The sequence below is a fragment of the Pseudophryne corroboree genome, chromosome 8, assembly GCF_028390025.1.
Source record: "Pseudophryne corroboree isolate aPseCor3 chromosome 8, aPseCor3.hap2, whole genome shotgun sequence".
NCBI classification, from domain to species: Eukaryota; Metazoa; Chordata; class Amphibia; order Anura; family Myobatrachidae; genus Pseudophryne; species Pseudophryne corroboree.
Genome location: NC_086451.1, coordinates 43,430,780 through 43,455,778, shown reverse-complemented (window position 1 = coordinate 43,455,778; position 24,999 = coordinate 43,430,780). Strand labels below are relative to the sequence as shown.

Sequence of the window (24,999 nt, the reverse complement as noted above, 5' to 3'; positions counted from 1 at the left end):
TCAGTGAGACCTGCTGGCAACAGGCTCACTGCATCGAGGGACTAAGGGGAGAAGAAGCGAACCTGCCTGCTTGCAGCCTGCTTGGGCTTCTTAGGCTACTGGACACCATTAGCTCCAGAGGGATCGAACACAGGCCCAGCCTCGGAGTCCGGTCCCAGAGCCGCGCCGCCGGCCCCCTTACAGAGCCAGAAGCGGTCCGGAAAATCGGCGGCAGAAGACATCAGTCTTCATCAAGGTAGCGCACAGCACTGCAGCTGTGCGCCATTGCTCCTCATGCACACCTCACACTGCGGTCACTGATGGGTGCAGGGCGCTGGGGGGCGCCCTGAGCAGCAATATTAACACCTTGACTGGCAAAAATACATTACATATAACCCCCAGGGCTATATGGATGTACATTAACCCCTACCAGATTCTCATAAAAAGCGGGAGAAAAGTCAGCCGAAAAGGGGGCGGAGCTATTCTCCTCAGCACACTGGCGCCATTTTCCCTCACAGCTCTGCTGGAAGGACGTCTCCCTGACTCTCCCCTGCAGTCCTGCACTACAGAAAAGGGTAAAAAAGAGAGGGGGGGCACTAATTAGGTGCAGTATTACAGATAACAGCAGCTATAAGGGAAAACACTCTATATAGTGATATCCCTGTGTATATATATAGTGCTCTGGTGTGTGCTGGCATACTCTCCCTCTGTCTCCCCAAAGGGCTAGTGGGGTCTTGTCCTCTTTCAGAGCATTCCCGGTGTGTGTGCTGTGTGTCGGTACGGCTGTGTCGACATGTATGAAGAGGAAAATGATGTGGAGGCGGAGCAATTGCCTGTAGTGGAGATGTCACCCCCTAGGGGGTCGACACCTGAGTGGATGGGCTTATGGAAGGAATTACGTGAAAGTGTCAACTCTTTACATAAGAAGTTTGATGACATGGGACAGCCGGCCTCTCAGCTTGTGCCTGTCCAGGCGTCTCAAAGGCCATCAGGGGCTCTAAAACGCCCGCTACCTCAGATGGCAGATACAGACGTCGACACAGATACTGACTCCAGTGTCGACGACGAGGAGACAAATGTAACTTCCAGTAGGGCCACACGTTACATGATTGAGGCAATGAAAAATGTTTTACACATTTCTGATAATACCACAAGTACCACTAAAAAGGGTATTATGTTTGGTGAGAAAAAACTACCTGTAGTTTTTCCTGCATCTGAGGAATTAAATGAAGTGTGTGATGAAGCGTGGGTTTCTCCCGATAAAAAACAAATAATTCCTAGGAAGTTATTGGCAATGTACCCTTTCCCGCCAGAGGATAGGGCACGTTGGGAAACACCCCCTAGGGTGGATAAAGCGCTCACACGCTTGTCCAAACAGGTGGCACTACCGTCTCCGGATACGGCCGCCCTTAAGGATCCTGCTGATAGAAAGCAGGAGACTATCCTGAAGTGTATATACACACACACTGGTGTTATACTGCGACCAGCAATCGCCTCAGCCTGGATGTGCAGTGCTGGGGTGGCTTGGTCAGACTCCCTGACAGACAATATTGATACCCTGGATAGGGACAGTATATTACTGACTGTAGAGCATTTAAAAGATGCATTTTTATACATGCGTGATGCACAGAGGGATATTTGCCGACTGGCATCACGAGTAAGTGCTATGTCCATTTCCGCCAGAAGGGGGTTATGGACTCGGCAGTGGTCAGGTGATGCCGATTCTAAAAGGCATATGGAAGTATTGCCTTATAAAGGAGAGGAGTTATTTGGGGTAGGTCTGTCGGACCTGGTTTCCACGGCAACGGCTGGGAAATCCACGTTTTTACCCCAGGTCGCCTCTCAGCAAAAAAAGACATCGTATTATCCTTTCGGCCCCATAAGGGCAAGCGGGCAAAAGGCTCCTCTTTTCTGCCCCGTGGCAGAGGGAGAGGAAAAAGGCTGCAGCAAACAGCCAGTTCCCAGGAACAGAAGTCCTCCCCCGCTTCCGCTAAGTCCGCAGCATGACGCTGGGGCTCTACAGGCGGACTCAGGGACGGTGGGGGCCCGTCTCAAGAATTTCAGCGCACAGTGGGCTCGCTCACAAGTAGATCCCTGGATCCTTCAGGTAGTATCTCAGGGGTACAAATTGGAGTTCGAGACGTCTCCCCCCTCGCCGTTTCCTAAAGTCTGCCTTACCGACGACTCCTTCCGACAGGGAGGCGGTCTTAGAAGCTATTCACAAGCTGTATTCCCAGCAGGTGATAATCAAGGTACCCCTCCTGCAACAAGGAAAGGGGTATTATTCCACAATGTTTGTGGTACCGAAGCCGGACGGCTCGGTGAGACTGCATGTCTCGATTTACCCTTCTCACCAAGGGTACCTCAGGTTTGTGGTACAGAACTGCCACTATCAGTTCCAAACGCTGCCGTTTGGATTGTCCACGGCACCGCGGGTCGTTACCAAGGTAATGGCCGAAATGATGATAATCCTTCGAAGGAAGGGAGTTTTAATTATCCCGTACTTGGGCGATCTCCTGATAAGGGCGCGATCCAGGGAACAGTTGGTAGTCGGGGTAGCACTATCTCAAGAAGTGTTACGACAGCACGGTTGGATTCTCAATATTCCAAAATCGCAGCTGATCCCGACGACACGTCTTCTGTTCCTAGGGATGATTCTGGACACAGTCCAGAAAAAGGTATTTCTCCCGGAGGAGAAAGCCAGGGAGTTATCCGATCTAGTCAGAAACCTCCTAAAACCAGGTCAAGTATCGGTGCATCAATGCACAAGGGTCCTGGGAAAAATGGTGGCTTCTTACGAAGCAATTCCATTCGGCAGATTCCACGCAAGAACTTTCCAGTGGGACCTGCTGGACAAATGGTCCGGATCGCATCTTCAGATGCATCAGAGGATAACCCTGTCACCAAGGACAAGGGTGTCTCTCCTGTGGTGGTTGCACAGTGCTCATCTTTTAGAGGGCCGCAGGTTCGGCATTCAGGACTGGGTCCTGGTGACCACGGATGCCAGCCTTCGAGGCTGGGGAGCAGTCACACAGGGAAGAAATTTCCAGGGAGTGTGGTCAAACCTGGAGACCTCACTTCACATAAATATCCTGGAGCTAAGGGCCAAGAGACCTCTGCTTCAGGACCAGCCGGTGTTGATCCAGTCGGACAACATCACGGCGGTCGCCCACGTAAACAGGCAGGGCGGCACAAGAAGCAGGAGGGCAATGGCAGAAGCTGCAAGGATTCTCCGATGGGCGGAAAATCATGTGATAGCACTGTCAGCAGTGTTTATTCCGGGTGTGGACAACTGGGAAGCAGACTTCCTCAGCAGACACGACCTCCACCCGGGGGAGTGGGGACTTCACCCGGAGGTTTTCCACATGATTGTAAGCCGCTGGGAAAAACCAAAGGTGGACATGATGGCGTCCCGCCTCAACAAAAAACTAAAAAGTTATTGCGCCAGGTCAAGGGACCCTCAGGCGATAGCTGTGGACGCCCTGGTAATGCCGTGGGTGTACCAGTCGGTTTATGTGTTCCCTCCTCTGCCGCTCATACCCAAGGTACTGAGAATTATAAGACGGAGAGGAGTAAGAACTATACTCGTGGCTCCGGATTGGCCAAGAAGGACTTGGTACCCGGAACTTCAAGAGATGCTTACAGAGGACCCGTGGCCTCTACCTCTAAGAAGGGACCTGCTCCAGCAGGGACCCTGTCTGTTTCAAGACTTACCGCGGCTGCGTTTGACGGCATGGCGGTTGAACGCCGGATCCTGAAGGAAAAAGGCATTCCAGATGAAGTCATCCCTACTTTGATTAAGAAAGGATGTAACCGCAAAGCATTATCATCGCATTTTGCGGAAATATGTTGCGTGGTGCGAGGCCAGGAAGGCCCCGACGGAGGAATTTCAACTGGGTCGATTCCTGCATTTCCTGCAAACAGGAGTGTCTATGGGCCTCAAATTGGGATCCATTAAGGTTCAGATTTCGGCTCTGTCGATTTTCTTTCAGAAAGAACTGGCTTCAGTTCCTGAAGTTCAGACATTTGTCAAAGGGGTGCTGCATATACAGCCTCCTTTTGTGCCTCCAGTGGCACCTTGGGATCTCAATGTAGTTTTGGGGTTCCTAAAATCACATTGGTTTGAACCACTTAAATCTGTGGATTTGAAATATCTCACGTGGAAAGTGGTCATGCTGTTGGCCCTGGCTTCGGCCAGGCGCGTGTCGGAATTGGCGGCTTTATCCTGTAAAAGCCCTTATCTGATTTTCCATTCGGACAGGGCGGAATTGAGGACTTGTCCTCAGTTTCTCCCTAAGGTGGTGTCAGCGTTTCACCTGAACCAGCCTATTGTGGTGCCTGCGGCTACTAGGGACTTGGGGGACTCCAAGTTGCTAGACGTTGTCAGGGCCCTGAAAATTTATATTTCCAGGACGGCTGGAGTCAGGAAATCTGACTCGCTGTTTATCCTGTACGCACCCAACAAGCTGGGTGCTCCTGCTTCTAAGCAGACTATTGCTCGCTAGATTTGTAATACAATTCAGCTTGCGCATTCTGTGGCAGGCCTGCCACAGCCAAAATCTGTAAAAGCCCACTCCACAAGGAAGGTGGGCTCATCCTGGGCGGCTGCCCGAGGGGTCTCGGCTTTACCACTTTGCCGAGCTGCTACTTGGTCAGGGTCAAATACCTTTGTAAAATTTTACAAGTTTGACACTCTGGCTGAGGAGGACCTTGAGTTATCTCATTCGGTGCTGCAGAGTCATCCGCACTCTCCCGCCCGTTTGGGAGCTTTGGTATAATCCCCATGGTCCTTACGGAGTTCCCAGCATCCACTAGGACGTCAGAGAAAATAAGAATTTACTTACCGATAATTCTATTTCTCGTAGTCCGTAGTGGATGCTGGGCGCCCATCCCAAGTGCGGATTGTCTGCAATAATTGTACATAGTTATTGTTAACTAATCGGGTTCTTGTTGTGAGCCATCTATTCAGAGGCTCCTCTGTTATCATGCTGTTAACTGGGTTCATATCACAAGTTTTACGGTGTGATTGGTGTGGCTGGTATGAGTCTTACCCGGGATTCAAAATCCTTCCTTATTGTGTATGCTCGTCCGGGCACAGTATCCTAACTGAGGCTTGGAGGAGGGTCATGGGGGGAGGAGCCAGTGCACACCAGGTAGTCCTAAAGCTTTCTTTTTGTGCCCAGTCTCCTGCGGAGCCGCTATTCCCCATGGTCCTTACGGAGTTCCCAGCATCCACTACGGACTACGAGAAATAGAATTATCGGTAAGTAAATTCTTATTTTCCTTTTTCCTGCCACACACAGACAAAGTTTTGTATAATTTAAACTCCAATTCCTACCACCTGGGAGTTTACACTTCACCATTGATACATTTAACACATAGCTTTAAATACGGTTTGTATTGGATTTACCAAACAAATATTCTTCCTTCCTTCAGCCAGACAACGTTTGGTATCAGATTAACATTCACTATTGATAAATTTATCACATAGCTTCAAAATACAAATGTTTCTGTCCCATTCACATCTCCAGGCAAGCCCAGATCCCCCGTGATTAGCACCTCTCTCTAAGGAACTTACACATCAAAAGGTATTGTCATTCACACCTCTCTGCTAGGACAGGGCCATTAGCATGCCACTTCCTACTGACAGGAGATAATTATTCAGACATCTATAGTAAGTGCAATTTTCCCCCTTAAGATACAGCTGACCATATCTTGAATATAAAATAGATACAGTTAAACATGCATTCCTGCAATTGTGCATAGAGCACTACATATGACATGTTGAAACACATCATTAAACAAACTTTTAAACAGTCCGCGCCCAGCGCCGTAAGTATGTTTAACAGGGACGCCAAGCGCCCATTGTCCCGATAATGGTGCCGGGCACTAGGGGTTAACCCCTTCAGTGCTGCAGCGGCCATTTTCCACGTGGGCTGGAGCCTCTCCGGCCACACTCCCCCCCCCACATTCAAGCGGGTCAACCAGGGACCCATGTCCCAATGATTTGGGTCCTGGTCCCGCAGTCCTTAATGAGGTTACCGGGAGTTCTTTGGGGGTTCAGGCTCCTCCTTACGTGACAGTCCATCCGCATTGCTATGAGCCTTGCCTTGCTTGTGGATAATGTGAAAGTCATAAACCTGAAGAGCAAGGCTCCACCGCAACAGTCTGCCGTTTTTTCCCGTGGTGTGCTGGAGCCACCGTAATGGATTGTGGTCCGTTACCACCGTAAAATGGCGGCCATACAAATAGGGCTGAAGCTTCTTCACAGCCCAAACAATAGCCAAACACTCCTTTTCAATTGTGGCATACCCCACCTCCCACAATAGCAGTATACTGCTCAAACAGGCCACAGGGTGCTCCTGCCCATATGGCTCTTTCTGGCTCGGTACTGCTCCCAGTCCGTGCAGTGGCGCAGTAGTTCGTAACACACAGTCCTGGTAAAAAATGTGCGCCATCAGCACTGGAGCGGGTACCCGAGCCTCCTTCAATGACTGGAATGCCAATTTGCAAGCGGGTGCAAAGTCCACTGACTTGGGAATGACCTTCCTAGCCATCTCTGTCAAGGGGTTCACTACAGGACTAAAGTCAATGACGTGTCCGTAGGGCCTTACAGGTTCTAAGGTCAGTACCGGTCTGGGTGATGTGGGCCGGGGACAGCCTCTGGTTACCTCTACCACCTCTGGTTTGGGCCTACCCCTGTCTCCTCCCACATGGTGCCCCAGGCACTGCACCTCCGTCATACCTATCTGGCAACTGTCTGCCCTAACTGTCCCTAACTGTCAAACCTGCCCTCCAATCCTCCTCCGTCGACCTATGACGCGGGAAACCTACCCTGTCACCTAGGCCTACTCCTTCCTCCTCGTCCGCTACCTGTGCCACAGTGATGGCGGCCAGACCACCAGCCTCTGGATCCTGTGTGGCATCCACTACAGGGAGGCTGCGCGTCTTCCCCGATCTACTGAGCACAGGCAAGGGACCTGCTATGTCCACAGCAACTTGCTGCAAGAATTCTCCTATGGGCAGAGGCCCAGAGACAACACAACCGCTGGAGTGCCCCAGCTGCCAACGCATGGCACCAGCCTTACAGTTGGTCTGGGCGTCATCCGACATTCCAGACCAGGGTAAGCTCTGTGTCAGGCACTTCAGGGTACGGTCTGTCTCTGGGTTACTGTCCAAAGGGGTTTCGCTGGCAACCGACACCGGTTGCATAGGAACGTTCCCTGGGGGGACCAGTTGGACACATTCCCTATCTGGACTATCCCCTCCCACTTTCCTGGCTACCCTATACCTTAACCCTTCCCGCCAGGTCAAACTTCCTGCCCCAACCATGTCAAGGCCGCTGCCAGAGTGGCGCCTCATGCCTTTCGGGGATGGGTCAGAGAGTTGAGCCTCCCTAAACTTCTGCCTGTGGCCCTCAATCTCTCATAAATTGGGACACTCTACAGGGGGATCTAGGTGGGGACTACTAGGGTCAGTCTGGTAGGTGTCAGTCATGGAAAAGTCAGTGTGGTTTCTCATACTCACCGCCGGAGTTGGCAAACCACTTGGGTCAGGAGCATCATTGGCCACCCCCACAGGATCAAACGAGCTGGAACCGACATCCTCTGCGTTGCTAGTGGACGTATGCATACCAGAGGCAGAAGGCATGCGGGGTCGAGGTGCTGATCTAGCCGCTGTAATCTTTTCCTCTGGGCTGGTTGAAGCTGTGGTTGGCTGTGCTGGCAGTTGTCTAGCAGCTGTAGTCTTTTCCTCTGGGCTGGGCTGTGCTGGAGCAGCTGATGTCAACGGTGGTTGTGGAACTTGACTCCGGGGAATGGCGCCAACAAACGTAGTGACGATCCCACCACCCAGATCATTTCCTAGGACCACATTAGTTGGGAGACCATCCATGACGGCAACTTCTCGCAACTCTGGTCCAGCTCCCCAGTCCAGGTAGACTCTTGCCATGGGAACCTCTTTCTCTGTTCCATCTGCCAGGGTGACCTTGGCAGTGCGACCCTGCAATACTGCAGCAGGATCTATAAGGTGGGGGCTCACCACAGTGATTGAGGCCCCAGAGTCTCTTAGGCCTTCTCCCTGCAGGGGTCCCACGTGGACTGGCTGCAGGTGCCTCCACATGTTGTGTAGGGGCTGTTTGGCCATGCAGGTGACTCTCTCCGCAGAGTGCACCTGTCTCTCGCCACACTCCATCGGACTGACTGGAGGGGGAACAGTCTCGGTAGGCTCATCTCCCCTCGTCAAACAAGCGATCCGGGCTCCAGCACTCGGATTTGGGGCACGAGTCTGGGGTGCTTGGGATGCAGGACAGTTCATCCTCAGATGTCCGATTTTCCCACAGCCGTAGCACTTCTTTTCCAGTCGTGGCACCGATGATCTCTGATCAGTTGCAGGGACGCTGTGGTGCGGTTGTTGGCCAAGAGCACCCGGGTTGGAAGAAGCTTGTTTTTGGGGGTGATGAGCTGAAGAGGGGGGTCCCCTTGGTGGTACAGTCTTTTGGAGCTGGCTGCTGGCTGGGCGCTTCTGCCCCCGTGGCCGAATTGCCACATATTTGTCGGCTAATTGGGCAGCCATTTTTAAGCTGGGTGGCTCCCGATCTAGCACCCACTCCTTCACTTCTTGGGCGCATCTGCGGTAGATCTGCTCCCGATCAGTGCGTCCCATGTAGTGGCTTCCGAATCCTTCACCCACTTCACCACGTACTGCCGCAGCTGGGTGGCGAACTGCTCATGGGTGCTGCTAGGATTCTTGGGCAAGTCTCTGAACTTCTTCCTGTAAGACTCTGGAGTGATGAAGAATCGCTGGAGGAGGGCCTTCGCGACTTCGTCGTAGTTCCCACAGTCCTCCGTGGCCACTCCTCGATAGGCCTCCAAGGCCTCTCCATACAGAGTGGGCACAAGGTGTCTCACCCACTCCGACTTGGGTAGATCGTGTAGTTTACAAGTCCTTTCAAAAACTTGCAAATGTCCATCAATGTCCCCATCACTGTCTGCAAACTTGGCAAACTGAACACGTCCTGATCTGTGTACAACAGCTGACAACGGCTCCCGGGGTACCACGGCTGGTGACGCCCGGTCCGCATGCCACATCTGGATGACAAGCATGCGTTCTTGCTCCGTTGCCCTTTCCCCCAATTCCGCTAGCCGATCTGCTAGGGTATCCGGGCCGCCCCCCCTGGGACGTTGGGATCCTGGCCCTGCTAGGGATTGCTAGGAAACATTGCTGCTGTGAGAGAGGGCGGGGCTTGTAAGTCTCACCAGTTCCTTACGAAGGTCCACTGTTGGGCCGTCCTCTGCGATGCTGACGCCGTCAGTGCTTTCCACCTCCGCCCGATGGGACTCCTCCCAGCTCCTGAGCGCCGCCTTCATGACGCTTCTGGACGCGTTGGAAGGGATATCCACACCCTTCTCCTGGCATACGATCCCCAGATCATCCTTGGACATTCCGCTGAATTCCGCCATCTTGTGCGTTCTCCTGCGCTGCAGTTACTCCTCTCCTGAGTAACTCGGCTTCTCCAATCGGGTGATGAAAAGCCGCCTGGGAATATCCCACCACTATGCCACCAATTTCTGTGACAGGACGGTCCCATACGAAAGCACTCGCCGCTTTCGCGTCCCGTTGGCTGCGCACAGAATGGAAGGTCAAGTCACACGAGGCCTGACCACATAGGGGTTTCCCGCTTACCGTCAGTAACCGCCTGTTACTGACTCCATCCACTGCGTTGTGGGCGGGTTTATGCTGCCACCACCAAACTCCTAACCTGCCGTGGCGTTTGGAACTACGGTTCTGCTCTGTATGTGCCGACGCACTGCTTTACCACACCTGTGTGGTGTCGACAAATCCCCACTAGCCACTTGCTAGGCCTCTACCGGTAGCTGGCGGAAGGCGGAACTTGGAGACGTCAGGTGCTTCCCTGGATAGTCGGAGAACGAGGCTATGGTTGGCATAACCCTGTAGGTCACAAGATGAAGCAGTCTTCTTGAGGCAATGATGTTTATTTGCTCAAAATAATAATAACCTTTAAAAAGGCTCGTCCCTATTGCTAGGGGCAACAGCATACAATCAGATGTTTCAGCAGAATAAGATGGCATAATTTACAATACTGGAGGCACGCAGGTCTCCTTTTTATGTCAGTTTTCCACACAGTACCACAGGGGGGTAAGCCTTCCCTGTCTTATCCAACCAATCAGGTTATCGCACAAAAATATAAATAAATTACATTTTACAAGGATGTCAGTAAGTGCAAAACAGCTATTTCCTTTTTCCTGCCACACACAGACAAAGTTTTGTATAATTTAATCTCCAATTCCTACCACCTGGGAGTTTACACTTCACCATTGATACATTTGACACATAGCTTTAAATATGGTTTGTATTGGATTTACCAAACAAATATTCTTCCTTCCTTCAGCCAGACAACATTTGGTATCAGATTAACATTCACTATTGATAAATTTATCACATAGCTTCAAAATACAAATGTTTCTGTCCCATTCACATCTCCAGGCAAGCACAGATCCCACGTGATTAGCACCTCTCTCTAAGGAACTTACACATCAAACCTCTCTGCTAGGACAGGGCCATTAGCATGCCACTTCCTACTGACAGGAGATGATTATTCAGACATCTATAGTAAGTGCAATTTTCCCCCTTAAGATACAGCTGACCATATCTTGAATATAAAATAGATACAGTTAAACATGCATTCCTGCAATTGTGCATAGAGCACTACATATGACATGTTGAAACACATCATTAAACAAACTTTTAAACAGTCCGCGCCCAGCGCCGTAAGTATATTTAACAGGGACGCCAAGCGCCCATTGTCCCGATAATGGTGCTGGGCACTAGGGGTTAACCCCTTCAGTGCCGCGGAGGCCATTTTCCACGTGGGCTGGAGCCTCTCCGGCCACAGATACCATCTCCATAGCTATAGAAGCACTGGTAAAGTGATAAATGGGAGATATGATTGTCCCAGGGTTCTGGATAATATATTTTAAAATTCCAGGAAGATGTTTGTGGTTGCACTGCTGAGATCTTTTGGTAAAAGCTGGATACGGGTTCCTGGGGTGTGGATGTGAAAGAGAAGGGAGGGCTCTATCCACAAGTCACATTTTGTGTCTTTAGGCCTTCAGCCTGGGAGCAGGCTATTTAGTGCCTGCACCTGTAAGAGGCTGATGAAAGCTGTGTCAGGGCTTGGCTCAAGGTCTCACTACCTGGGGAAACATGCAGCAGGCCTGTGATGAGACACTGTGATTTACTGACTATAAGTACTGTGTATATGCCTGTGTTTGTGCTAGGGGCATTAGGTCCTACCACCCTGAGATAGGGAATCTATTATGTTTAGTTAGTGCCCAGATGGGCTAGGACTTATTTTTATGTATTGTTTTATGTACTGCACAGTAACACTTGCCACGGCTAGGTTGCACAAAAGCACTGTATTGGTGTGCTGCTTTCCTGGCTGCTTTGTGTTTGGAGGTGCCCATCTACCCCATTGGAGTGCACCCCTATCCTGATCTCCCCTCACTATATAGTGCTCTTCTGCTTCATTGCTTTCTGAATTCACATTTTATCAGCATTCACAATAGTCAGTAAAACACAATAAACCTAGAAATGAAAAAATTCACCAGTAACCAATAACGTCTCTGAGGCATGAGGCAATAACGGACAGAAAGGGGGGCATCACATCAGTCAACAAAATGATGAACAAGTGACGGATCAACGTCAACTGGGGACAGAGCTCAGAATCCGGCGGATAGTGGGTACAGGACATGTTACTCACCTGAAGGAGAATACTGGGAGGTATATCGGCCTTTCTCCGCTATATACCAGGTATAACATGATCTCACACAGAGAAGGAGCCAGCACAACTTTGTAATATTGGGTTATTCCCCATCTTACAGCAGTTCTCAGAGCTGAATGGAAAATGGTATCATGCTTATTGTAGTGGAGTGGGTATTCCGAAGTTTCTCTATGGCCATCCAGCCCACAGCCTGGGTCCGCAAGTCGTGGCTGGAGGTATGTGGCTACGTGGACGAGCCCTGCGGTTTTTCAATCGTTTTCCATTCTGTCCACTAATACATACTGCACAGACGTTGCTGCGGTTGGATTCAGACAACACATAGCACAGTTACAGGAAAGGTTTCAGACTGAACAGCACGGACACTACATGGCGATTTCGCAGATCACAGAAGCTGATCTAGGGGTCTATTCATGAAGAAAGTGAAAAGAGAATTGTTACTCTTCACTATATATCACATCAGTTGGCATCTGTTACATCTTGGCGTTGTCCTGGATGGTGGCTTGACACTTAAACATCAGATATCAGCCACAATCAAATCCTCATTCTTTCACCTGAGGAACATAGCCAGAATCAAGCACTTAATTCCCTCAGATGATATGCCAAAAGTCATACATGCATTTGTATCATCTCGTTTAGACTACTGTAATGCCCTCTACCTTGGTCTCCCAGCAAAAGAATTGCAGCGCTTACAGCTGGTGCAAAACACAGCTGCCAGGCTATTAACCAACCAGCCCCGTTCTAGCCACATAACACCCATCCTCTACTCCCTTCACTGGCTGCCTGTACGATGGCGAATCATCTTCAAGATTGGCTTACTGAGTTTCAAAGCATTACATGACCAAGGCCCAAGGTACCTCAAACAGCTTCTGACCCCATACTGCCCCACTCGATTACTGCGATCTGTAGATGAAGGACTTTTAGCAGTACCTAGAATCTCCCGTAATTCATCTGGGGGTCGAGCTTTTAGTCATGCGGCTCCGACTCTATGGAACTCACTTCCCCGCACAGTGCGAGAGGCCCCAACTATAGAATCCTTCAAAAGTAGACTCAAGACTTTTCTGTTTACTCAAGCATTCCCATAATTGTCCCTTTTAGTATCTTCATGCTTCTGTATTTTATGAAAATGTACTTCATTATTTCCTGTACTATATTATGCTATGTATCTGTTAAGCGCCTTGAGTCCTATGGGAGAAAGAGCGCTATATAAATAAAATTATTATTATTATTATTATTATCAGTTTGATGCAATATATAGCTTTGTTAAGTAGCAATTCATGGATACTTACCTTTCTGGCGAAGCAATCCAAAGTCCAGGACTCCAGTCACCCTGTCTTCTCCTGCGGTCCCCTGTGCTAGTGGTTAGAAAGAAGCAGGTCCTTTCTGCACATTCGCCAGGTCACGGGTGTGGCGAGGGTCTAGGGTGGGTTCTATGGGGGTCATTCCGAGTTGTTCACTCGCTAGCAGTATTTAGCAGCCGTGCAAACGCTATGCCGCCGTCCTCTGGGAGTGTATTTTAGCTTAGCAGAAGTGCGGATGAAAGGATCGCAGAGCGGCTACAAAATCATTTTGTGCAGTTTTAGAGTAGCTTTAAACCTATTCCTAGCTTGCGATGACGTCAGACTGATCAGTTCCTGTTTTGAGGTCACAAACACGCCCTGCGTTCGCCCAGCCACGCCTGCGGTTTTCCTGGCACGCCTGCATTTTTTCGAACACTCCCTGAAAAAGGTCAGTTGACACCCAGAAACGCCCTCTTCATGTCAATCACTCTGCGGCCAGCAGTGCGACTGAAAAGCGTTGCTACACCTTGTGTGAAACATCATCTTTCTTTGTACTTTTACGTCAAGCATGCGCATTACGCCGCATATGCATGCGCAGGAGTGCCGTTTTTTTGGCTCATCGCTGCACAGCGAACGAATGCAGCTAGCGATCAACTCGGAATAACCCCCTAAGTACCAACCAATCAGATCCTAACTGCCATGTTACAGGCTGTGTTTGAAAAATGACAGGAGCTGATTGGCTCTTACTATATCTCCATCCACTTTATTTCTCTCCAAGGCTTAGTACATACATTCATTTGTGACATTCAAAAATATTTTCATTGGATTACTGAAATATTGGGGGTCATTCCGAGTTGTTCGCTCATTACTTTTTTCCGCTACGGAGCGATTAGACGCAAACTGCGCATGCACAATGTACGCACCGTGCCTGCGCCAAGTAAATTAGTACAAAAGTTTGGTATTTTACTCATGGCGTAACAACGTTTTTTCATCGTTCTGGTGATCGCAGTGTGATTAACATGAAGTTGGTGTTTCTGGGCGTAAACTGGCCGTTTTCTGGGAGTGTGCGGAAAAACGCAGGCGTTTCAGGGAAAATCGCGGGAGTGCCTGGAGAAACGGGGGAGTGGCTGGCCGAACGCTGGGCATGTGTGTGACGTCAAACCAGGAACGAAACTGACTGAACTGATCGCTATTTGTGAGTAGGTCTGGAGCTACTCAGAAACTGCTAAGAAATTTCTATTCGCAATTCTGCTAATCTTTAATAGAGTAAAAAAACGGAAGGGGGACTTATCCTGCGCTTCATAGAAGAATCACAATTCACACGATTCCAGAGTTATTTGCAAACTCACATGGATACCATATAAAAGAAAAAATATGTACATATAGTGAAGTACAATTTTAATAAAATAAAAACATAGTATTGCAGTGATAAAACCGATTGAACAAGTGTATAGCAGCATATATGTTAGTGAGACAATAGCAGCATATACAGCATATACAGTTATAGCAGCATGTAATAGGACTGCATTAGGGGGTAATGAAAAATTACTAGATGTATAGAACTGTGTGAACAGTTCAAATCCAGCTTGCGGGAGTTATTGAACTCAGGGGACCCGGGAACCCCTTGTGCCACGCTGTACTGGAACGGTAAAGATGCCACTGCTCCCCCTCTTGCAGCCCTGTGTCCACCAATGCGTTTCCACCTCTTACAGAGGTCTTTGTCAAGGTGCAGAAAGATCTTTCTGCTAATCTTTAGTTCGCAATTCTGCTAAACTAAGATACACTCCCAGAGGGCGGCGGCTTAGCGTGTGCAATGCTGCTAAAAGCAGCTAGCGAGCGAGCAACTCGGAATCACCCCCATTGTTCTTTACAGGTGGGAAATGTTCATTTTCCGCCTCGGTTGTAATTGCAAGTAGTAGTTTTTGCTTGTCCCTTATTATGAGCTAAATGGTTTCCGAATATATTGGCCCTCATTCCGAGTTGTTCGCTCGCAAGCTGCTTTTAGCAGCTTTGCACACGCTAAGACGACGCCTACTGGGAGTGAATCTTAGCTTATCAAAATTGCGAACAAAAGATTAGCAAAATTGCGAATAGACACTTCTTAGCAATTTCTGAGTAGCTCCACACTTACTCGGCATCTGCGATCAGTTCAGTGCTTGTCGTTCCTGGTTTGACGTCAGAAACACACCCAGCGTTCGCCCAGACACTCCTCCGTTTCTCCAGCCACTCCCGCGTTTTTCCTAGAAACGGTAGCGTTTTTTCACACACTCCCATAAAACGTCCAGTTTCGGCCCAGAAACACCCACTTCCTGTCAATCACATTACGATCACCAGAACGAAGAAAAAACCTTGTAATGCCGTGAGTAAAATACCTACCTGCATAGCAAATTTACTTGGCGCAGTCGCACTGCGGACATTGCGCATGCGCATTAGCGACTAATCACTCCGTTGTGGAAAAAAAATAACGAGCGAACAACTCGGAATGACCACCATTATCTGTTACAAGAGATTATTCAAATGAATGAAAGATTTTATATAAAATAAAATAAAAATATAATACAAGATTTAATAAAAGATTTATTATAAAAACAATTACTTTTAAAAAGACAAAACGCAATACGCATCAATGCAACTTACATATTCCTGTACTTATAAATATACACAGCTGCAGCATAACTGTGCAAACAATATAGTTATGAAATATGGTAGCATCCAGCAAGCAACTTCGCTCAGTAAGAAGCTCTGTACCCGCCACCAAGAACAGCATAGAAGATAATTCTAGTCCTCCCTCTGCATCAGTTTATCAACAATCTTTATTTGTATTTCTTTAAACAGCCCTAATCTTCATTTCTACATGCTTGAAGGAGTAATGATACCCCTTTCCAGCATACCAGTTGATACCATCAGCAAAGGAGGTATGTTCCCCCAAGTAATAGAGCCCATTCAGGTTTGCGCTGTGGCAGCTGCCATACCACCAGCCACCCTTGTAAAGTACAGAGCAGCTGTTTTCATAAGCATCATTGTCCTGGTCCTTCGTAGAGAACTTCATATTGTTCAATCCTGACATGGAATCCCCTATGAAATAACACAACACGTTAGAAACTTTTCTCAAACCACCAGCAAAGGTTTAAAGGAGACAACGCCCTCAGATAACTTTAAAACAATTTTTTGACTAGCTAAATACCCATGCTTCGCTACGGAATTTAAAGAATAATGCCAATCTTTGTCAGGTCGCATCTCTGGGTTCCGCGGATTGATGCTGTCAAAATGCTGGTGCTGAGGAGAATAACCCGCCTCCTTCTCTGCCCCGTCCCGCCTCTGCTGCTGCCCTGGTCAGTGCTGTAACTGCTGGTGCTGAGGAGAATAATCCGCCTCCTTCTCTGCCCCGTCCCGCCTCTGCTGCTGCCCTGCTCAGTGCTGTACATGCTGGTGCTGAGGAGAATAATCCGCCTCCTTCTCTGCCCTGTCTCGTCTCTGATGCTGCCCTGCTCAGTGCTGTAAATGCTGCCTGGGACGACAGGCCAAGCTCCGCCCGCTGTATGTTAAATATGTTAGGTTTGCAGGTTGACTCTATTTCAAAGGGCCCTAGGTCTCCTTGCTTAGCTTCTCCCTCTCGTGAGGGCTCTTCCTTTGAGGTAAAAAGGTAAAGATTTTGCACAACACTTAAGGTCACTGGGAGAGCTGTCAGTGCCCTTTATGTGAGAGGGCACCAGGCTGGGGAACGAGGGAGATCTCTCACCTCCGTCTTCCCCGAACAGGCAGTGGCGGTACGCGGCGGGAAGTGGCATCGCGGTGAGCTTCCGGCACGGGGGCGATTCAAGCCCCTCCAATCGCATCGTGGCCATTTGAATTTGGCTCCGGGAGAGAACCAATCGGGGCTCGCACCTGGTCAGCCAATATGAATGGGCCGCGTCGAGCCAACCAAAGCTCGTCGCGTCATAGCGCCGCCCCCTTCCAGCGTCATATGACAGACGCTGCGGAGCGGGAGCGGCCAGTCGGGCGCCGGGGATGGAGCGGTGAAGAGCTCCAGAAGAGAGAAGATAGCGGAAGAAGGCCCGGCGGCGGAAAAGAAGTAGAAGGAGCGGCGGCCGGAAAGAAGAGGAAGCGGTGGCTGTAGAAGAAGAGGAAGCGGCGGCCAGAGAAGAAAAGGAAGCGGTGGCCGGAGAAGAAGAGGAGGCGGAGCCCGGGATCCAATGCGGAGGTCCGGCGGAGAGTGCTGCAGTGTGTGGGCAGCAAAAGAGCTAACGAAGCTCCCCACTGCAGCCTCTCCCTACGGTCAGGGTAAGCGGCCTTGCACCGAGAGTCTATGTACCTCCTAGACCACCAGGGTGTCAGGCATTAGGCCTGTGGCCACGGACGGGCAATAGGCCCGAGCAGCAGATAGGAGAAGAGGGGCCCCGCACTCATAAAGTAATACTGGCGTTAGGCCAGGATTACTAAAATCCCCAGTAGGCAGGCACTAGGCCTGAGGTGGCAGTCAGGCACTAGGCCTGTGGCATCAATAGGAGGAAGGAGGCCATAATCTGTATAAGTAGTCTTGGCATTAGGCCAAGACTATATCCCACTTGGCAGGCAGGCACTAGGCCTGAGGTGACAGTCAGGCACTAGGCCTGTGGCACAGTTAGGAGGAAGGAGGCCACAACTGGTGTAGTCGGGGTCCTGGCCTTAGGCCAAGACCACATCTCACTTGAAAGGCAGGCACTAGGCCTGTGATCCCAGATAGGCTGGCATTAGGCCCGAGGAGCAATATTGGCAGTAGGCCACGGGAAAGATAGGAGCTGGATTGTTAGCTTTGCTGTGGGGAGCTTTAGTCCCAGGTTGACACGTCGTCACCACTTTGGGGGTCCGGAGTAACTGTGGAGAGACTGCCCGGCCTCCCACGCTCGATCCCGTAATTCCAGAGTGGGTGGCAGTCCCCGTAGGGAATTAGGTTGCACCAACAATTATCCTCCAGGCGCGAAGCAGCGGAATCTTCATCAGACCGGACTAGAGAGGTAACTCCCATTTCGTTCTATTGTCATTCTGTTATCCTGTATTTGCTTGTACTGTTTGCTGGAGTTAGGTGAAGTAGCTAACCAGATTGTACTGTTTAGAGTTTATAGTAAATTGGCTCAGTTCCGTTGTTTGCCATTTATAAGTTTGCAGGGAGGCTGCTGTCATTCTCTTTCCAGGAACAGCGACTCGCGGCAAGCAAGCTGACAAGAGTACCAGTGTGAGTATACTCTGTGTGGGTGTGTGTCTTGGTCCGCGTTGAGCGCAGGTTTGCGAGACCCCGCTAGGCCTAGCGGGCTCGCTTTCACCTAGGTGCGCAAGTGCCGAGTAGGTGACATTTGGGTGGCTGAGGCCTGCGGGCCAGTGATGACATTCACCTACCCGGTGAACATCGCGGCCACCCCGGTGTGCCACTCTTTCCCCGTCTTGTTAGGGGTGGGCACACGGTGATAGTGTCTCTTTTTCCTCTAGCCGTCGGCCCTCCAGGCTGAGTCCCCGACTTGAGGTCCAGAGGAAGGATTTCGCCGGATGAAGCAAACCCGCGGTCTGGAAACGAGGAAAGCATCTTGAGGTAAGGAACGCGGTACACCTGCACGGCAGCAGGCACTACACTGCATCGGCACCCTTACATTTGGCATAGTCGGCAGGATCCCCTTGTAAGAATGGACCAAAAAGGCAAGTCGAAGAGTGGCAGTGATGAATCTCGGGCCAAGCTGCCCATTGGGGCAGCACTGAACCATCTCGACAAGTTTGATAGGCAAAATATGCCCCTGACGGAGTGGATCGAACAGTTGGAGACCACTATTGAACTCTACCAGATCCCGAAGAGCGTACAAGTGAACTTGGCATTGAAGGTCTTAACTGGTGACGCCCGGAAGACGGCAAGGGTACGCCCCGAACGGCTCCGGAGGAGCATGGCGGACGTCTTCAAACTTCTAAAGGGCATATATGGAGAAAAGGCTACCACAACCATGCTAAAGAAGCGCGTTTTTGCGCGGATCCAAAGGGAAGACGAGACCATCTCCCAATTCGCTAACGCGATACAGGAATATATGACCGAGATCCAGACAAGGGAGGATGAGGAATTGATGACGGGGAATCCGGATTCATCCTTGAGCGGTATCCTAAAAGGTGGACTAAGGAGTAGGTCCCTACGAAACTATCTTCAGGACAAGGTCGATGGGGATGACAAGCTCACCTTCTTTGAAGTATTGGGTATGGCGCTGAAGAAGGAAGAAAATGCGGAATTTAGTTCCAGCGCCATGTCCACACAACAAACCCAACTGGTAGATAGAGTTCGGAAGAATTAACCACCACACTCCTACTCATCCAGGACGAAGTGTCCCAGTTGTGGCAGAGGGTGGAACGGGTGGAGAGTCGAGATGCCGACCAAGAGAAAAGGGGTTGGGATGACAAGGAACGTTATAAAGAAAAGTCCCCTCGGAAGAGAAGGGAACAGGAGACTACTGGACGTCGGGGAGAGGAGGTGCGCTCGAGGGGACCCCGCGAATTGGTGTGCTGGGCGTGTGAGGAGCCTGGACACTTTGCTCGGGACTGCCCAGAGACGGGTGCAGGAGGCCTTTAAACTGAGGTCCCTCGCAGTGGCGGGACAATCTGCGGGGGGGGGGGAGGCGAGCGAGTAGATGTCGTCAACTCATCCAATTTGTTCGGTGAGTGTCCCACTGTAGTAGCAAAGTTGGGAGGGAGGGATCAACGTTGTCTTTTGGATACAGGGTCGCAAGTGTCCACTATGTCTGAGAAACGTTTTAAAGAAGACTATGCAGATCTCACGACGACCCGTGTCGGGAATTGTGTGACCCTCGTGGCTGCGAACAAATCTCCCCATTCTTGTAAAGGGGGTCGTGTGGATCGAGGTGGAGGTATATGGACAATCTCTTGGAAGAAAGGGTTTGTAGTGGTCAGTGGAGAAGAGTTCCAACATGGACCAGTGATCCTGGGAATGAACATCCTTCGGAGTCTGGATCAAGTTCTCGTACAAGACAAGGACCCACAGTACTGGAAGTATCTCGGAGTACAGAAACCGGTGCAGCAAGCTTTTCAAAGGGTCGTCCGGCGGAACAAAGAGGTCGCCTCCGTGGAGTCTTCATGTCCTCTAGGCCTGATCAAGACACGGCATAATCAAAAGGCGAGGATCCCAGCGAGACAAGAGGTGGTCCTGGAATTGCCCGTCCGTTCACAGCAGCGGTTGGAAGGGAGAGAGGTTGTGATAGAACCTTGTTGGTTCAGACAAATGGAGGCTGGTTTGCTGCTGGCCAGAGCCGTAGCGGTGGTGAGGGATGGCGTGGTACCCCTACGCGTGTGCAACCTGGAGGCTATCCCTGAGGGTGGTATCGAACCTGGCCCCAGAGTTACCTTAAGGCCTGATGCATGTGAGCCTTGGACGTTGGCCGTCACCATCGAGGAGAAACAGGAAATGGGAATGGGAAAGTAATTCTGGAACAAATGGACGTATTGCTGGAGGGCCTTAGTAAAGCAGAGGTAGATAGGGTGGAGCAAATGCTGTGGGCACGACAGAAATCGTCTTCATGTAACGAGGAAGACTTCGGTCACACGACGGAGATAGAACATGAAATCAACACTGGAGACAGTTCCCTGCTCGGGAGCTATATCGACAGATTCCCCCGAAGCTGTACCAGGAGGTCAAAACTATGATTCAACAAATGCTGACCAATGGCGTCATCAAGGAGAGTAAGAGTCCATGGGCTGCCCCGATTGTTTTGGTAAAGAAGAAGGATGGGACGATTCGATTTTGCGTGGACTATCGGAGGTTGAACAGCTGCACCGTTCGGGACGCCTATCCGTTGCCCCGTATCGAGGAGTCACTGGCGGCTTTGGGAAAGTCTTGTTTCTTTTCCATGCTGGATCTGGCCAGTGGGTACTGGCAGGTGCCGTAACGGAAAAAGACCAGGCGAAAACAGCATTCATCACTCCCATGGGACTCTTTGATTTCTGTTAAATGCCCTTCGGGCTCTCCAATGCACCGGCCACGTTCCAACACCTTATGGAGCGCTGCCTCAGGGACTTAAACTTTGAGGCAATTCTTATCTGCTTGGATGACATCATAGTGTTTGCCCCTACCTTAGAGGAACACTTGCATAGATTGGAACAAGTGCTTCAACGACTGGAACAGTACGGCCTCAAACTAAAACCGAGGAAATGCCACCTCTTGAAGTCCAGTCTGGAATACCTGGGCCATGTGGTCTCGGAGGATGGGGTGAGGCCCACCCCCGACAAAATTGCCACGGTCCAAGGATTGAAGACTCCGGGCAATGTGATGGAGTTGAGAGCATTTCTGGGATTGGTGGGCTACTACCGGCGGTTTATCCGGGACTTTGCTAAGATCGCGGGACCACTGCACAAATGACTGCGAGGTGTTGCTACCAATGTACGGAATTGGGTGGTGGCGTGGAATCAAGCGCAAGAGGCTGCTTTCTCTTGTCTGAAACAGGCCCTCACCCAGGCCCCAGTTCTGGCTTATGCCGACTTTGATAAGCCATTTATATTATACATTGACGGGAGTCACCAAGGCCTGGGGGCTGTACTCTCCCAGCTACAGGAGGGCCAGGAACGAGTTATTGCTTATGGGAGTCGGAGCCTCCGGGAATCAGAGCGGAATCCAGACAACTATAGCTCGTTCAAGCTGGAGCTGCTGGCGGTTGTCTGGGCAGTTACCAAAAAGTTTGCGGAGTACCTGACCGCCGCTGACTTTGAAGTTGTCATGGATAACAACCCTTTGTCACACCTGAATACAGCCAAATTGGGTGCTCTGGAACAGCACTGGGTGGCTCGCTTGGCAAAATTCTCGTTTAAAATTCGATACCGCCCAGGAAAGGCGAATGCGAATGCGGATGCCTTGTCCCGCTATCCAGTGGAGTTGCCTACTGGTCCCACAGATGAGGAACGAGAAGGACAGGAGATCCCTGACCTTGCCAGGATGATTCCCACTTCAGCAGAGCCAAAGGTGACGTGTGGAATTCTGCTACAGAAGACCTTGCCGGACTGGGCTATAGAACAAGGGCAGGATCAGGAGGTACAATGTGTCCACGGGTGGAAGGAACGGGATCACCGGCCTTCCTCCTTCGAGAGACTACAACTTAGCCCGTGGGGTAGGAAGCTGCTACATCAATGGGATCGGATGGCCATACGAGAAGGGGTGTTTTGTCGTCAGACTTACCTTGAGCAAGAGCTTCGGAAGTTGTGGCAGATCGTTCTCCCTAAAGATTTAGCCCGTGCTCTGGTGACCGATGCGCACGAAGAAGGGGCCCATTTTGGAGCTGAAAAGACGCTACAATGGATCCGTCATCAGTATTTCTTCCCAGGCTTGCAGACACTGGTTGAAGGTGTGTGCCAGACCTGTAGAAGATATGCTGTTATGAAGGGTGGCGAGCAACGGGCACCTGTAGGTACAGACCATTAGGACCACAAGACCCCTTGAACTCCTCATGGTGGACTATGTTTTGATAGGGGAGTCGGTGCGTGGGTATCAATATGCTATTGTGATGACCGACCACTTTACCAAATATACAGTAGTTGTCCCTACCATGGACCAAACGGCCGACACGGCAGCCAAGGCTATTGTTGAACATTTTATTGGCAGATATGGCTGCCCGGAGCACGTCCATTCTGATCAGGGTGCGTGTTTCCATGATTGGGTAATGGAGTGGCTGTACCGCACCTATGGCATGCACAAATCAAGGACCACACCGTATCACCCGCAGGGAAATGGAGCCTGTGAGCGATTCAATCGGACGTTGCTACAGATGTTGAGGGTCCTAGAGGCCGAAAAGAGGCGGCGCTGGCCTGACTTCGTTCCGGAATTGGTGTGGGTGTATAACAATAGGGTACACCGATGATCCCCAAGCCTGCTCAGGACCCTCAATTGGTGACTTCATACAGGCCCATTACATTGTTAAATACCGACATAAAATTATTTACCAAGATTTTGGCAGATCGACTGCAGACGATTCTCCCCCATGCTCTAACTACTCATCAACTAGGCTTTGTTCGTAATACACATTCGGTAAAGGGAATTCGGGCTGCTGTTGCTGCAGTCATAGCCTCTGCCCATTCGCCCCAATCCAGGAATATACTCCTCAGCCTGGACACTACCAAAGCCTTCGATACGGTACTTTGGCCCCATCTATTCAGGGTCTTGGAACGTAGACTCTTCCACCAAGACTTTGTTAATATTATTCGCTACTTATACGACTCTCCTTCCACTACCCTCTTAATGAACGGCTATACCAGTGATCCGGTGGTTATGCATCGTGGCACACGACAGGGCTGTCCCTTGTCACCCTTATTGTTCAATCTGGCCATTGATCCCCTCCATCGTTTGCTATTAACTGACTCTCAGTTTCATGGCATACAGATAGGTCGCAGGGAACTAAAGCTTACAGCATTCGCTGATGATCTACTGCTGTATGTTTCGGATCCAGAGACTTCCTTGACCCATATATTCAATCTACTGCAGGCGTATGGTCATATTTCTGGCTTCAATGTAAACTGGTCAAAGTCAGTGGCACTGCGATTGGGGAGTGGTGCGTTTTTGAGAAACGGGGTGGGGGGTTTACCACTGACATGGAGCTCGGATCAACTCACCTATCTGGGGATTCAAATTTCGAGACAACCAGAGCGACTTTACACCCTAAATTTCACCTCGGCCATCAGAAAAATTGAGGCAGAACTTGATTCCTGGAAACCTCTGCCTTTATCGTACATGGGAAGAGCGAATTTGATAAAGATGATATCATTCCCTCGTCTGATGTACTTTATACAGGCCATGCCACATGTCCTCCTACCCAAAGATGTTCAACGCATCAATTTTCTTTTTAGACGCTTTATTTGGCAGGGAAGAAAACCACGTATAGCATTGATTAAATTACAGCAAACCACGGAGAATGGGGGAATTCATTTTCCTAATGTTCTTTGGTATTCCCATGCCGCTCAACTACGGTATTTGCATGACTGGGTGCACAATGACAACAACTACACAAACACCGACTTAGATAGAGAGTTTTTACAGGGGGGGGGACCTGGTTGCATTTTTACACTTGCATGTTCGAGAGGTGTCTGGGGAGTGGAGGAGGAATCCACTATTGTGGTCCATTAAAAAACTATGGACTGATACGCGTAATAAACTAGATCTGAACCCCCACAAATCACTATACCTTCCGTTCATGGCGAATCCGGACTTCCAGGAGGGTAGGGCGCATTATCCATATAACATCTGGCGGATGGGGGGTGTTTCCAAGGTAACTCACTTGGTGGATTCGCGGGGCTTGAGGCCGCTCACGTTCCAGGAGGCCACTGCTAGACATCCAGTTATACTGGCCTATCCTGTGGCCTTTCTGCTAGCCCAACATTATGTTTCTACTGTTATTAGCTGTTTATCTCCTATGGATTGGAATAATCCGATAGATAAACTACTGCAACAAGCCCCTAGAGTTAGGAAAGCAATATCAATGGCATATGGGTACTTTCGGACTGTTCTAGACTACTCTACGGGACAGGGGGGTATCCGGTCCTGGACGGAATGTCTCCCGGGCATCGAGACGACTGACCTGCTTACGGCCCATGTAAAAGCTTGTAAACTGTTTCCCTCTTCTAGGTATAAAGAAATGTCTCTCAATATTTTGCACAAGACTTATTTATCACCTCATAGACGATGTCTCATAGGGCTAGCTGACACACATGCTTGTTGGAAGTGTGGTTCTCCCCAAGCAGACCTTTATCACTGCTTGTGGACATGCCCTCTGATTAGACAGTTCTGGATAAGGATAAGGAATTACTTAACGACTAACCTAGTGAATTATTGGAGTTTATGCCCACAATGGGCGTTATTCGGTATATTCTCCCCAGACCTACGTCTCTCCCAGGGAAGTAGAAAGCTATTGCTAGCAGTTAGTATAGCAGCCAGAAAGGCTA

General features: G+C 50.1%; 1 protein-coding gene across 1 annotated transcript in view; it reads right to left on the bottom strand.

Annotated features, from left to right (window-relative positions):
• Nucleotides 1–15,623: 15,623 nt before the first annotated feature.
• The window catches only part of LOC134947462 (ficolin-2-like), a 66,046-nt gene continuing 56,670 nt past the window's right edge, over nt 15,624–24,999 (bottom strand). Inside the window, exon 9 of the mRNA XM_063935548.1 lies at nt 15,624–16,134. Coding sequence (XP_063791618.1) covers nt 15,887–16,134 — 248 coding nt within the window. The 3' untranslated portion in view covers nt 15,624–15,886. The remainder of the gene's footprint in view (nt 16,135–24,999) is intronic.